We start from the raw sequence: 14,356 nt of genomic DNA, 5'->3' as shown, positions 1-14,356 counted from the left end.
ACCCCAGTGCACGAACTTCGTGCACTGGGCTACTAGTAATGACTATAAACCTGAAACTATATTTGCATATACACAGTAACACAAACCAAATGAGTTAGGAAATTAAGAGATTACCACTTAGATTGATGTCTTAACAAATAAAGTTCATCAAAAGTAAAATTATTTCTGCCTCTTCTGACCTCTTGTCAAGTACATCTCTAACTATCTTCATTTGACTTATCCTTTCTTCCCCATGGATGGGAGCTATAGCATTCCTGGACCTACTGAAAAGTTCCCAACCACCGCTGGTACTACCTTGACCAAATGAAGATAGTTCCCAACTGAGCAGACCTTAACACAGCCCAGTCATTTGATGATCTGGAATCTTCTCCACATTGGGTAGTTCTATTTGTTTTAGGTAATGGATGAAGTAGCAGTTGGTAGAGAGAGAAAGGTGCAAAGGAAGAGAGAGTACATTTATTTTTTATTTTATAACTGAATCTGGATTGGGCCAGAAAGAAATTTCAACTCATATTGACTCCAATTTATATTGGTGAACTTGTCCTTAATTGCTGTCTGTCCCAAATTTACAAATCTTTCCTCCCACTTGCGGAATCCTTATAAGGTTAAATTATTTATTTCACATTTATAAATTGCCTATGCAGTTCCAGACCATGGAGAAACAATGGAAAACAAGATACATTTCAAGAAACTTACAATCAAGTATTTTGCCCCAACAATGTCAGCCTGATTTTTGTAGCCTAAGTCAACAGAACTCTTTTTAATGGACATTTAAGCCCCATCTTTGCCTGCTCCATCTGACTTCCATAATGATTCAAACAACTGTATGAGGAAAATAAAATACTTAGCTTAAAAAAAATTGTGGGTGTGGATTTTATATTTAAAAAGTAAAGCAACCTAGCCCTGGCTGGTGCTGCTCAGTGGTTAGAATGTTGGCCCACTGTAGGGTTGTGGGTTCTATTCCCAGTCAAGAGCACGTACTCTGGTTGCAGCTTCCATCCCTGCACAAATGCAGAAGACAAACAATTGATCTCTCTCTCTCTCTCTCTCTCTCTCTTTCAATCTCTCTCTCTCCTCCCTTCCACTCTCTCTTTCTAAAAAATAATCAACGGAAACAATATCCTCAGGTGGGGATTAACAACAGCAACAACAAAAAAAGGTAAAGCACCCAAAGGTGAATTGGCTTAGCTTTAAAGTCTGTGTAAAGAAATCCGACATTACTCCTGAGTTTTTCTTTTAGTCTCACATTAACACCACACTCACAACACTCTGATACCAAATGTATGAGGATTTTCCCTACACCAAGCAATTCTGTGACACCAGCTATGTGTCCTACAATTTAACTCAATTCTGACACTATTCACCTGGAGATAGCATTAGATCCCACAAGACTCCTTTTCCCCTACCTCACTTCAGGTGCTAATCTAGCTGATCCATTCACCCCTCTTCTCTACTTACAGGCATTGAGAAGTCCCCTTATTGTACAGTTTCCCTCTATCCTTCTATTTTCAAAGGCTATATTTCAGCTCTCACTCAATCCTTCTGTTTGGAGCCCTGCTTATTAAACAAGAAATTTCTGGGCTAACATTGATCATAAGCCTAGCTTATGGCTAAAGTTCCCATCTAACCATTGAAAAAGGTAAGAAGGAAATAAAGAGAATGAAGCAAGAAAAATCTCTAATAAACTATCTAACTCTACTTCTAAAAGAACTAGGAAGAGAATAAGAACAGACCAGAATAAGGAGAAGGAAGGAAAAAATAAAGATCAGAGTGGAACTAAATGACATAGAGACTAAAAAAAAAAAAAAAAGAAAGAAATACAAAAGATCATGCCGAAACCGGTTTGGCTCAGTGGATAGAGCGTCGGCCTGTGGACTGAAAGGTCCCAGGTTCGATTCCGGTCAACGGCATGTACCTGGGTTGCGGGCACATCCCCAGTAGGAGATGTGCGGGAGGCAGCTGATCGATGTTTCTCTTTCATCGATGTTTCTAACTCTCTATCTCTCTCCCTTCCTCTCTGTAAAAAATCAATAAAATATATTTTAAAAAAAAAAAGAAATACAAAAGATCAATGAAACTAAGAGCTGATTCTTTGAAAATATAAACAAGACTGATGAACCTTTAGCCAGACTCATCAAGAAACAAAGAAAGAGGGCCTAAATAAATAAAATCATAAATGAAAGAGGTGAAGTAACAACTGACACCACAGAAATACAAAGGATTGTAAGAAAATACTATGAACAAGTATATGCCAACAAATTGGAAAACCTTGGCGAAATGGACAAATTCCAAGAATCATGCAACCTTCCAAAACTCAATCAGGAAGATTCAGAAAACCTGAATACACAAATAACAACCAATGAAATTGAAGCAGTAATAAAAACTCCCAGCAAACAAAAGTCTTGGTCCAATGACTTCACAGGTGAGTTTTACCAGACATTCAAAGAAGAATACCTATCCTCCTCAAACTATTCCAAAAAATCCAAGAGGAAGGAAAACTTTCAAGTTCTTTTTATGAGGCCAATATTATGCTAATTCTAAAACAAGATAAAGATACTACAAAGAAGGAAAGTTGCAGGCCAGTATCCCTGATGAACACAGATGCTAAAATCCTCAACAAAATATTAGCAAATCGGATCAAAAAGATCAAACACCATGACCAAGTGGGAATTATTCCAGGGATGAAAGGCTGGTACACTATTCACAAATCAATAAATGTGATACATCACATAAAAAAACCTGAAAGATAATAATCACATGATCATATTAATAGACACAGAAAAAGCATTTGACAAAATCCTGTACCCATTTTTTATTTTTAGAAAGAGAGTGCAGGAGAGGGAAAGACAGAGAGAAATATCAATGTGAGAGAAACACATCGATTGGTTGCCTCCTGCATGCCCCTGACCAGGGCCTGGGCTAGAGAGGAGCCTGCAACTGGGGTCCGTGCCCTTGACCAGAATCGAACCTGGGACCCTTTGGTATGCAGGCTGAAACTCCATCTATTGAGCCAAACTGACTAGTGCCAGCACCCATTTTTGATAAAAATTCTCGGGAAAGGGGGGATAGAGGGAGAATACCTTAACATAATAAAGGTCATATATGACAAACCTACAACCACCATCATACTCAATGGGCAAAAATTAAAACCATATTCCCTAAGAATAGGAACAAGACAGAAATTTCCCTTTTACCACTTTTGTTCAACATAGTACTGGAAGTCTTAGCCACAGTGACCAAATTTTCTAGAATACAGTGGGGGATTTGTTTTATGTTTACAAACCAGAATCAGATCAGTACAACCAAAGGAGCCATCAGGCTGCAGGAGTCTTCCCAGCTCTAGCCCCTGTAGCTTTTAGAAAGTGTTGAATTCAGTTTTAAAAAGCACTGAAACTCAAGACTTAACAGTATCCTATATAATAAAGAGGGAATATGCAAATTGACCATCACTCCACCACAAAGACGACAGCACCCACAGTGGAGGGGGGGAAGGAAGGGCTCTGTAACACAAGATGGCTGCACCCACAGCAGAGGCTGAGTTCCCAAAACAAGCCTTAACAAGCAATCAGCAGGGACCTGAGGCTGCACTCCTCCCAAACCCTCCCCATGGGGCTTGACAGGGGACCTCAGGCTGCACCCCCCACCCCAGCAGGGTTTAACAGGGGAACTCAGGCCATGCCCCCCACCTGGCAGGGATTGATGGGGAACCTCAAAGTGCACCCCCACCCCGGTGATGGGCTGGAGGACCTCAGGCCACACCTCCGGCCCAGCGGGGCTTGATGGGGGATCTCAGCCACATCCCCCACCTGGCGGGGCTTCACTGGGGACCTCAAGCATACCCCCCACCCCAGTGCCAGGCCAGGGGACCTCAGGCCATGCCCCCTGCCCCAGCGCTGGCCAGAGGACCTCAAGCCGCACTCCCCACCCCAGTGCTTGGCCAGGGGACCTCAAGTCGTGCCCCCCCACCCCAGTGCCAGGCCAGGGGACCTGAGGCTGCAACCCTGCCGAGCGGAGCTTGACAGGGGTGGGACCAGCTGGGTCTGGATCTAGCCCAATGGGGGTGGGGCTGGCCAGGTCTGGGTCTTGAGCAATTTTGAGGCGCACATGGGTGGGCAGAGACTTGACTCTGGGTCCCGTGGTGTGCCCCAGACACTGACAGGAGGAAGATTTTCATATACATTTTACTAATTTCCTTTCATCTCTGATACTTCTATTATAGAGAAAGGGCAAATAGCAATATTAAAATATTTTCCCTAGTTAATCCCCTTTTAATGTGCACAAATTTTGTGCACTGGGCCACTAGTTATATTATAATCTTCAAACTGTTGAGAGACTAAATATTGATTATTCCCACCACAAAAAAAGAAATGATATGTGATGTGATAGAACATACACACATATGCATTGCCCATGGACATAGACAATAGGGCAATGAAGGCTTGGGGCAGGTTGGGAATCTGGTAGAGGGAGGCAATAGGGAAAAAGAGGAGACATCTGTAACACTCTCAACAATAAAGATAAATTTTTAAAAAAGAAGGCCATGTGACAATGTACGCAGAGATTGTAGTGGTGTAGCTATGAGCCAAGTAATGCCAAACAACCCCTAGAAGCTAGGAGAGAGTCATGGAACAGATTCTTCCTCAGAACCTCAAGAAGGAACCAATCCTGCTGACACCTTGATTTTGGACCTCTGGCCTACAAAATTGTGAGAGATAAATTTTAAACCAAAGAGAGAGATAGAGAGGCAGACAAAGAAACCTACTGGGCCACATATATTAAAACTTCAACAAACATTGTAGAAATTAAAATGATAAATGCTTTATTACTTTAAAATAAATCAGGTCTCTAATCTTTTTCTGATAATTAACTGCTATGTTAATACTGAAACATGACTTCAACATAAATTTACAAATTTAGAGCATAAAAATGTATTTTACTAGTTGCTCAACTCTTGAAAAAATTGCTTCTTTTAGTCTATAAAATTTGCTTCCTTCTCATTAAGCTTTCATTTCTGACCCATAGTAGATTAAAAAACAACTTGTACATTAGCTTTCCTTTCTCCCATATTTCATGTAGTGGTTGTCCATTGCAAAAATGTTTAACATGACTCATGATTGTTTTAGCAGAATATGAAAATGGTATTTTAAATATTTAAAAAGAGAAAATGGTAAAGATTTTACTATAGTTAAGGTAGGATTAAAGACATTTTTCTTTTGTCAATAATAAAAAAATCTTTTTTAAAAACATCTTTTGAGGTGTTTTTGAGTAAAGTTTAAAGCAACAAATAATTGTAAACTAATCCACAAATTAAAATATAGCAATGCTGCCACTACTTCATTATGTAATGTGTTTATACCAAAGCTTAGTCCTAGAAGCAATGGTTTAACCAGCTGAAATTTGTCTTTGTGGTTATCCTGCCTTTATATTTGGTTATTTTGTGATGCACTTCTCAGTCATCAAAATGAGGATGTCATTAGATCATGTTGGAAAATGTGACCCTAAGCTAGGTGTGGGTCTAAACCAGTGGTTCTCAACCTTCTGGCCCTTTAAATACAGTTCCTCATGTTGTGACTCAACCATAAAATTATTTTCGTTGCTCCTTCATAACTGTAATGTCGCTACTGTTATGAATCATAATGTAAATATCTGATATGCAGGATGGTCTTAGGCGACCCCTGTGAAAGGGTCGTTCGACCGCCAAAGGGGTCACAACCCACAGGTTGAGAACCGCTGGAACCAAATGAGCAGTGTCAGATGATGCCTATTCAGAAACTCATAGCCAGTACTTAGGAAAAGCTACCACTGATTTTAAAGCCAAATGATCTGATGCTTGGGAAACATACTGCTATTACAGCAAAAAATTTAGCCCCAAAAGTTACAAAGACAATGTAGAAATATCACTAGTCCTATCTGGACATAAGACAAAAATTAAAGCTCTGATGGATATGGATTATTGAAAAGAACTATATCTAGGTTTTTGCTTCCTTAAATCTTTGTAGTGGGCTTTATGGATTTAATAAATAATTATTTTTGTTTCTCAAAGGAAATTTTTATTAAATGTATGGTTCTGTTTTCTGCCTCCATCAAATAGGAAGACGATTTGATACTCTTCCTAGAAGTTAAATTTGTAAATTTAAACATGCCAAATGACTTTTAAAAAGGGGGGGGGGGGGGAGAGACATATAAAAGAAACAGACTAGCCTGACTGGTGTGGCTCAATGGTTGAGCTTCAACCCGTGAACCAGGAGGTCATGGTTTGATTCCACGTCAGGGCACATGCCCGAGTTGCTGGCTCCATCCTCAGTGGAGGGCATGCAGGAGGCAGCCGATAGATGATTCTCTCTCATCATTGATGTTTCTATCTCTCTCTCCCTCTCCCTTCCTCTCTGAAATCAATAAAAACTAATTTTTAAAAAGGAAAAAGAAACAGACTGTTTAGAAGAACTTAAAAGAGATATTATTTAACACACTTGGTTTTATTTGTAGGTAACTCAGTTATCTGGGGAAGAAAATCTGTTTACCAATATTCTGAGGCACCTGGATTTCTATGTTATGCCGGTAGTTAATGTGGATGGTTATGACTACTCTTGGAAAACGGTAGGTGAAGGCAAAGAAAAAACTTACCCCCTTTGGGAATACATGATACTCTGAATTAATTATTTATAAAATCCTGGCTCTTGGCACAATGGTTTCATTATGAAACAAAATAATTCTCATTATAGAAAAGATCAACCTTATGTGAGTGAAAATAATTTTATAGTACACTCCTATGTACCTGTCAGAGAGCTTCAGAAATAATCATCTTAAGCCGATCTATTTTCATCTATATACTCTTCTACCTTACCCATAGTATTTTAAAGCAAATCTCAGGCATCATATCAATTCATCAATAAATATTTTAGTATGCACCTCTAAAAAAGCTCTTTAAAAAATAACCACAGTACAAATATACCTAAAAATTAAAAATAATTACTTGAAATAAAAGGTTCAATCAATATTTAAATTTTTAATTACATAATAACTTTTAAATAAGTTTCTTTGATTCAGGATCCAAAGAAGGCTAATATGCTGTGATTGACTTATATGTCTTTTAATTCTATTGTAATCCATAAATGCTCATGTTCTCACTCTTCCTTGCAATTTATTCATTGAACAAAAAAGTTTCCCATTGTCTGAATTTGCTAGTTGCATTTTGCCATGTTGCAATTTAACCTATTCCTCTGTCCCCTGTATTTTCTAAAAATTGATATTTGGATTCTGTAAGCTTAATCAGATTTAGAATTAACTTTTTTGGCAAGACTACTTCATTGTGATAGTGTGCTCTCAGATCAGGATGTGTATAACATCTAGTTGTGACTCTTTTTGAGGTACTAGTTACCACTGATGCACAATGCCTAGATCCATTTATTCTTACTAGGAATCCTTTAAATAGCATTTTTTATTTGTAAAATCATAAATTGCAAGATTTAGAACAGAATTAATTGAACTTTTATTCTAACTTATATGTGAATTTAAACCTTAGTACACTTTAACTCAATCATGAGCATGAGTATCCTGATCAATCTCATCTCTATTGGGAACCATTATCAATAATTTTTCTAACCTATAAGTATCATGATTCATGTAAAATTACTCAAGCACTATGAAGTACATTCCTTTCTAATTTAATGAGGGGCACATAAAACATAACTGAGCATATGTCAGTTAAGAGAAATCTACCTGAGTAGCACATGTAAACACTACAGGAAATGAGAAAAGTGCAGGGATTAGAAACATATGGGATTACACAGGAATAATTTCATGTTGGAGGTAATTTATGCAGAAGAGATCAGAATGGAGATTGGTGGGAAAATCAACTCAATTAAGAGGAATACCAAGAATAAAAGTTTGCAGGTGGGGGTGGGCAAATCCTAAACTAAATAAATGAGAAATGCCTAGCATAGCACATAATACTAATTTAATGTTCAATAAGTGATCACATCTAGATGTTGATGTTATAATAAATGTATGCCTTCACCGGAATCACAGTGGAATTTAGCCACCCTTTAGATGTTTCCACTTTTCAGTTGTCCTTTGTGTCTGAACTCTGCCAAATAGTACTTCCTGCAGTTCAAGAACCTAATTTCTCCACAGAAAGTGTTGCTACCAAACCACAGGCCAAGGTTTGGAAGCAGAATGGGAGGCTTGGTAGAAGGGTTGGTGAGAGTAGGGGAAAACAGTGCCACATCACCTTAGAACTAAAGGCTGTGCAACTATTTACATGATCAAATCTTCTAGTTTACCTCAGGAATACAGTGGGGGATTTGATTTATGTTTACAAACCAGAGTCAGAACAGTACAACCAAAGGAGCCATCACGAGTCTTCCAGCTCTAGTTCCTGTAGCTTTTAGAAAATGTTGAATTCAGTTTTAAAAAGCACTGAAACTCAAGACTCAACAGTATTGTATTAAAATCTTCAAACTTGCTGAGAGACTAAATATTGATTATTCCCACCACAAAAAAGAAATTATATGTGATGTAATAGAGGTACTAACTATCCCTACAATGGTAATCATATCATAATATATAAATGTATCAAATCAACATGTTGTACACCTTAAATTTATGCAATGTTAAATGTCAAATATATTTTTATTTTAAAAAAAGAAGGAACTCTCGCCTTTTGCAACAGCATGGATGGAACTGGAGAGCATTATGCTAAGTGAAATAAGCCAGTCAGAGAAAGATAAATACCTCATGATTTCACTCATTTGTGGAATATAGAGAACAACATAGACTGATGAACAGGGACAGATCCAAAGACAGAGAAACAGCGATCAGACTATTAATCCCCAGAGGGAAAGTAGGGGAGGAAGGGGGCAAGGGAAGGGATCAACCAAAGGACTTGTATGCGTGCATATAAGCCAAACCAATGGACATGGACAACAGGGGGATGAGAGCATGAGTGGGGGGGGGGGGCGCGGGGGGGGGGGGTTAGGGTTTAATAGGGGAATGAGGACACATTTGTAATACCTTAACTAACAAAGAATTAAAAAAAAAAAAGTCAAACTTGGTGCCATCCAAAAAAAAGAAAGAAAGCAAGAAACTCATGACTCATAGTTTTAATTTGAAACACAGTTATTTTACTTTTCTTAGAAAGAACTCAACAATGCATAACATTACTTTAAAGGAATAAGACTAAACAAAAAGGCCAATAAGAGCCTAGCAAAACCAAATGACAATATTATTCCTCTAGGTCAAACTTAATCAGATATTATTATTTTGTTCGGTTTAAACTAAAATAGTTTGAGTTAATGTGATTGAGACCTAGATAGAAACAGGAGCTGTGCAAAAAGAATGCCGTGAAGAAAGTGACAGGATGAAGTGATGGGATTGCAGGAGAGAAATATAGCCTGGCCACTTAGGCATTAAAAGTCATGTCTTGCCCAGCCAGCATGTCTCAGTGGTTGAGCGTGCACCTGTGAACCAGGAGGTTATGGTTCGATTCCCACAACCCAGACATATACCCAGGTTTTGGGCTCAATTCCCAGTGTTGGGCATGCAGGAGGCAGCCAATCAATGATTCTCTCTCATTATTGATGTTTCTATCTCTCTCTCCTCCCTTCCTCTGAAATCAATAAAAATATATATATATTTTAAAAAGTCATGTCTTTCCTTAAACCACAAACATGGCCACACCGGTTATCTGTATCTTGTTTACTAGAATCGAATGTGGAGAAAGAACCGTTCTGTTCATGAAAACAATCCTTGCACTGGAACAGATCTGAACAGGAACTTTGCATCCAAACACTGGTGTGGTAGGTTGTTTGTTTCATTTTAGGTAATGTTTCTTCATTAGAAACGTGATATTCATAAAGAAAGGTGCATTAATTCAAAGATAGCGGGTCTTTCTGAATCAGGAAATAATTTAAATAATAAACTTTTTAGTTAAGAGTGGTGCTGTGAATATTAACTAGAGTCAGCAAATTCTCTTAACCCAGTAGTTCTCAACCTTCCTAATGCCGCGACCCTTTAATACAGTTCCTCATGTTGTGGTGTCCCCCAACAACAAAATTATTTTCGTTGCTACTTCATAATTGTAATTTTGCTACTGTTATGAATCGTTATGCAGGATGTATTTTCATTGTTACAAATTGAACATAATTAAAACATAGTGATTAATCACAAAACAATATGTAATTATATATGTGTTTTCCGATGGTCTTAGGCGACCCCTGTGAAAGGGTCGTTCGACCCCCAAAGGGGCCGCGACCCACAGGTTGAGAACCGCTGGCTTACCCTCTCCTTTGTGCTGTTTCCTCATCTGTAAAAGAAGGGAGTTAGACCAGTTCTTTAAGTCCCATCTAGCTTCAAAATTTTAAAATTCTATTTTTCTAGAATAATAAGGAAGTGACTATTAAATTTCCTGTTTAATAAACAAATAATTTCATTCCTATGATAGCAGAGACCAGAGTCAGGTGGGTATCTCTTATTTTTAATTGCATAGTTAAATGTTTACCTCTACAGTGTTTGAAAGCATTTTCTTTTGCGTTAACTCTTCACTTTCTTAACATGTTCTTACTTTCATGAATATTATAAAGATAAACTTATGTCTAGCACAGTGGGAGTTTATCATTCCTTGATTTGGATGAGTTAAGGAACTCAGTGAATATTGATTTAGGCATTCAAGAATATTGTCTGTGGTGAGGACTGTTCTCAGGGAAGTAGGTGTTAGTTCCCATTATATTTCATAGCCACTACATTTAAGAAACAGTTATAAATTAAAACTACACAGATAGATGTCAGAGAAATGGCCTCTCCCCCTGAAATTATAACAAGTTTACCAACTATAATTCAACAAAGAATTCCCTGCTCCATACAGAGGCATGCCTGAGAGATTCGCGCATTGAAAGATTTAAAGGTGGGCAACCAGGAATAAATGGGGATATGAGAAGGGAGGAAAGCACCGATGGCCCACAGATGCAACCCTGCAGCGGGACCTCAAGGCCCGGCCTGGAGAGAGGAGGAAAACAGCAGAAGCAGGCACTTTCTTGGGCCAGGAGGAACAGAGAGCTGTAGGGGACAGTTCAGCAGGGCAAGCAGTGAGTGGATGGAACAGTGACTGAGCCAACAGATGCCTGACAGAGCATGGGGTTCTGCCATGTGGCTCTCCACTGTCAGGCTACACAGTACTGTTTCAGACAAAAAAAAAAACAGAACCACAGAACACTACTACCATTTGAGCTCTCAAAATTCACCTTCTGTTGCCCTTGGAGTCAGGTCGAGGAGCATATTATCTGTAAACCAAGAGCTATTGCAGTAAAACCGCTGTTTCCCTCTGTGACTGATCTCCACATGGGATGTTTGGGGTGGGACCCAATGGAGGTCAGGGGTCACCATTATCGTAGGGACAAAACAAACCCTGCCCATAAGTAAGCAGCACAGCTGAACTGTCTTATGGAAGCCCTGGAGGTCAAAACTGGGAGACCACAGAGCTAAAAAAAATCTTGCAATTCAGCGCCATCTACTGGAAAAATCATAGAAGGACCTGTTCAGAGAAAGCTGCTATCAGCCATTAATATTCCTAGATAATAAAAGCCTAATATGCTAAGTGTCCGGTCAGCTGGTTGGCTGTTCAACCAATCAAAGCATAACATGCTAATGATATGATAAGGCTGCTCAACAGCTCACTACAATGTGCACTGACCACCAGGGGGCTACAGTCGACCAGTCAACCAGTCGCTTGATGTGCACTGACCACCAGGGGGAAGATGCTCAACTGCTAGGTTAGCTTGCTGCTGGGGTCTAGCCAATCGGGACTGAGCGAGATGGGCAAGACATGCCCTGGAGCCCTCCTGCGGTCTCTCTCTGTCTGGCCAATCTCCCATGTCCCTCCCCAGCACCAATCATGCACCAGTATGGTCCCTCGGCCTGGCCTGCACCCTCTCACAATCCAGGACCCCTCAGGGGAGGTCTGAGAGCCGGTTTTGGCCCGATCCGACAGGCCAGGCCGAGGGTCCCCACTGGTGCAAAATTCATGCACCGGGCCTCTAGTAGACAGATATAGATGTCTAAGCAAAGGAGAACAGCAAATACTATGAATAACCATGGTAACAAGGGTGATTAGCAAAAAAAAAAAAAAAAAGAAAAATCCCCAGAAAGCAGGCTGGAACACATAGAAATGTGATATAAATGATGGAGATTTCAACATTGCAGTTCTGAAAATATTCAACAAGATGCAAGAAAATACCGACAAGCAATTCAATGCACTCAGAAAACAAATCAGTGGACAAAACAAGTACTTTACCAAAGAGATTGAAACTTTAAAAAAGAACCAATCAGAAATCTTAGAAACGAAGCATGCAATCAAGGAGATTAAGAGTGAACTACTGAGTCCTAGCTGGTTTGGTTCAGTGGATGGAGTGTTGGCCTGCAGGCTGAAGGGCCCAGGTTTGATTCTGGTCAAGGGCACATGCCTGAGTTGCAGGCTTGATCCCCAGTAGGGGGCATGCAGGAGGCAGCCAATCAATGATTCTGACTCATCATTGATGTTTCAATCTCTCTCTCCCTCTCCCTTCCTCTCTGAAATCAATAAAAATATATATATTTTTTAAAAGAGTGAATTACTGAGCATTGAAAACAGAGGCAATCAGATGGAGGAAAGAATTAGTGATAATGAAGATAGGAATCTATAAATGACACAGAGGAGAGAAGAGATAGTTGGGCATAAAGAAAAATGAAAGAGCTCAAGAATTATCTGATTCCATCAGAAAAAGCAATTGTAGAAGTATAGGCAGGGAACAGAGAATCTATTCAAACAAATAGTAAATGAGAACTCCCCAAAACTATGGAATGAATTAGATCCCAGGATCCAAGAAGTAAACAGAACACCTAGTTACCTCAATCTAAAGAGGCCTTCTCCAAGGCACTTTGTATTAAAACTATCAAAAATTAATGACAAAGAAAAAATTCTCAAAGCAGCCAGGGAAAGAAGGAAATGACTACAAAGGAAAACCCATCAGAATTTCATCTAACTTCTCAACAGAAACACTATAAGCCACTATAAGAGAATGGAACCAAATATTCAGACATCAAAAAGAGATAAATTACCAGACACAAATAATATACCCAGCAAAATTATCCTTTAACCATGAAGGAGAAATAAAGTCACTCCAAGATATACAGAAGTTGAAGGATTTTATCACCAGAAAATCTCCATTGCAGGAAATACTCAAGGGAGTTATTCTACCTCAGACAAAGAAAATAAGGTCACAACACTACAAATAAGATCACCAAAATACTTACAGCATAAACAGGGATAATTTGTGACAACAAAAACATAAAAGGGGTGTGGGTAAAGATCTGAACTAGTAAAGGAAGATGAAGATCAGACTCACTCAAAAGAAAAAAAAAACCTATAGTATATATTCAAGTTTATTATTTATAAACCTAATGGTAACCACACAGAAAAATCTCCAAACCAGTACACATAGCTTTAAAAAAAAGGAAACAGAGGAAAGAAATATGAAACACCACCAAGCAAAAACAACATATAGAAACATAAAGGAAAAGAAACAATGGAGGTACAGAGCTACCAGAAAACAAAAGATAAAATGGCTATAGGAAATCCTCATACATCAATAATTACCCTAAATGTAAATGGTCTGTGTTCAACCAATAAAGAGAAACAGAATAGCCGTGTGGATCAAAAACAAAATCCAACCATACGCTGCCTACAAGAGACACCTCTAAGCTGCAAAGACAAAGGTAGATTCAAGCTAAAAGAATGGAAAATGATTCTACAAGCAAGTAACACCCACAAAAAAGCAGGTGTAATCATACTTATATCTGACAAAATAGATTTCAAGATAACAGTAGACAAAGACAGACACCTTATAATGACAAAGGGGACTCTACATCAAGAAAACATAACACGCCCTAACCGGTTTGGCTCAGTGGATAGAGCGTCGGCCTGCGGACTGAAAGGTCCCAGGTTCGATTCCAGTCAAGGGCATGTACCTTGGTTGCGGCCACATCCCCAGTAGGGGGTGTGCAGGAGGCAGCTGATCAATGTTTCTCTCTCATCGATGTTTCTAACTCTCTATCCCTCTCCCTTCCTCTCTGTAAAAAATCAATAAAATATATTAAAAAAAGAAAAAAGAAAACATACCACTTCTTAATATATATACACTCAACCAGAGAGCACTGAAATATATAAAACAATTACTCACAGAACTAAAGGAAGAAACAGATCAAAACGCAATCATAGTTGGAGACCTTAATACTCATTTGACAGCTCTAGACAGATCAATCAAACAGAAAATCAATAAAGAAATATGGGCCTTAACTGACTAGACCAAATGGACATAATTGACAT

The 14,356-nt window shown here is 38.9% G+C and overlaps 1 protein-coding gene across 1 annotated transcript in view; it reads left to right on the top strand.

Moving 5' to 3' along the window:
- CPB2 (carboxypeptidase B2) overlaps positions 1-14,356 on the top strand; it is a gene marked incomplete at both ends in the record, with an annotated part of 60,283 nt that overhangs the window by 28,951 nt on the left and 16,976 nt on the right. Inside the window, 2 exons of the mRNA XM_081083915.1 lie at positions 6,487-6,597; positions 9,704-9,797. Of these exons, the coding sequence (XP_080940041.1) occupies positions 6,487-6,597; positions 9,704-9,797 (205 nt within the window). The remainder of the gene's footprint in view (positions 1-6,486; positions 6,598-9,703; positions 9,798-14,356) is intronic.

Source organism: Myotis nattereri (genome assembly GCF_964212035.1).
Source record: "Myotis nattereri genome assembly, chromosome: 2".
Taxonomy (NCBI): Eukaryota; Metazoa; Chordata; class Mammalia; order Chiroptera; family Vespertilionidae; genus Myotis; species Myotis nattereri.
The sequence above is the reverse complement of the archived record's forward strand: the minus strand, read 5'-3'. Positions and strand labels throughout refer to the sequence as shown.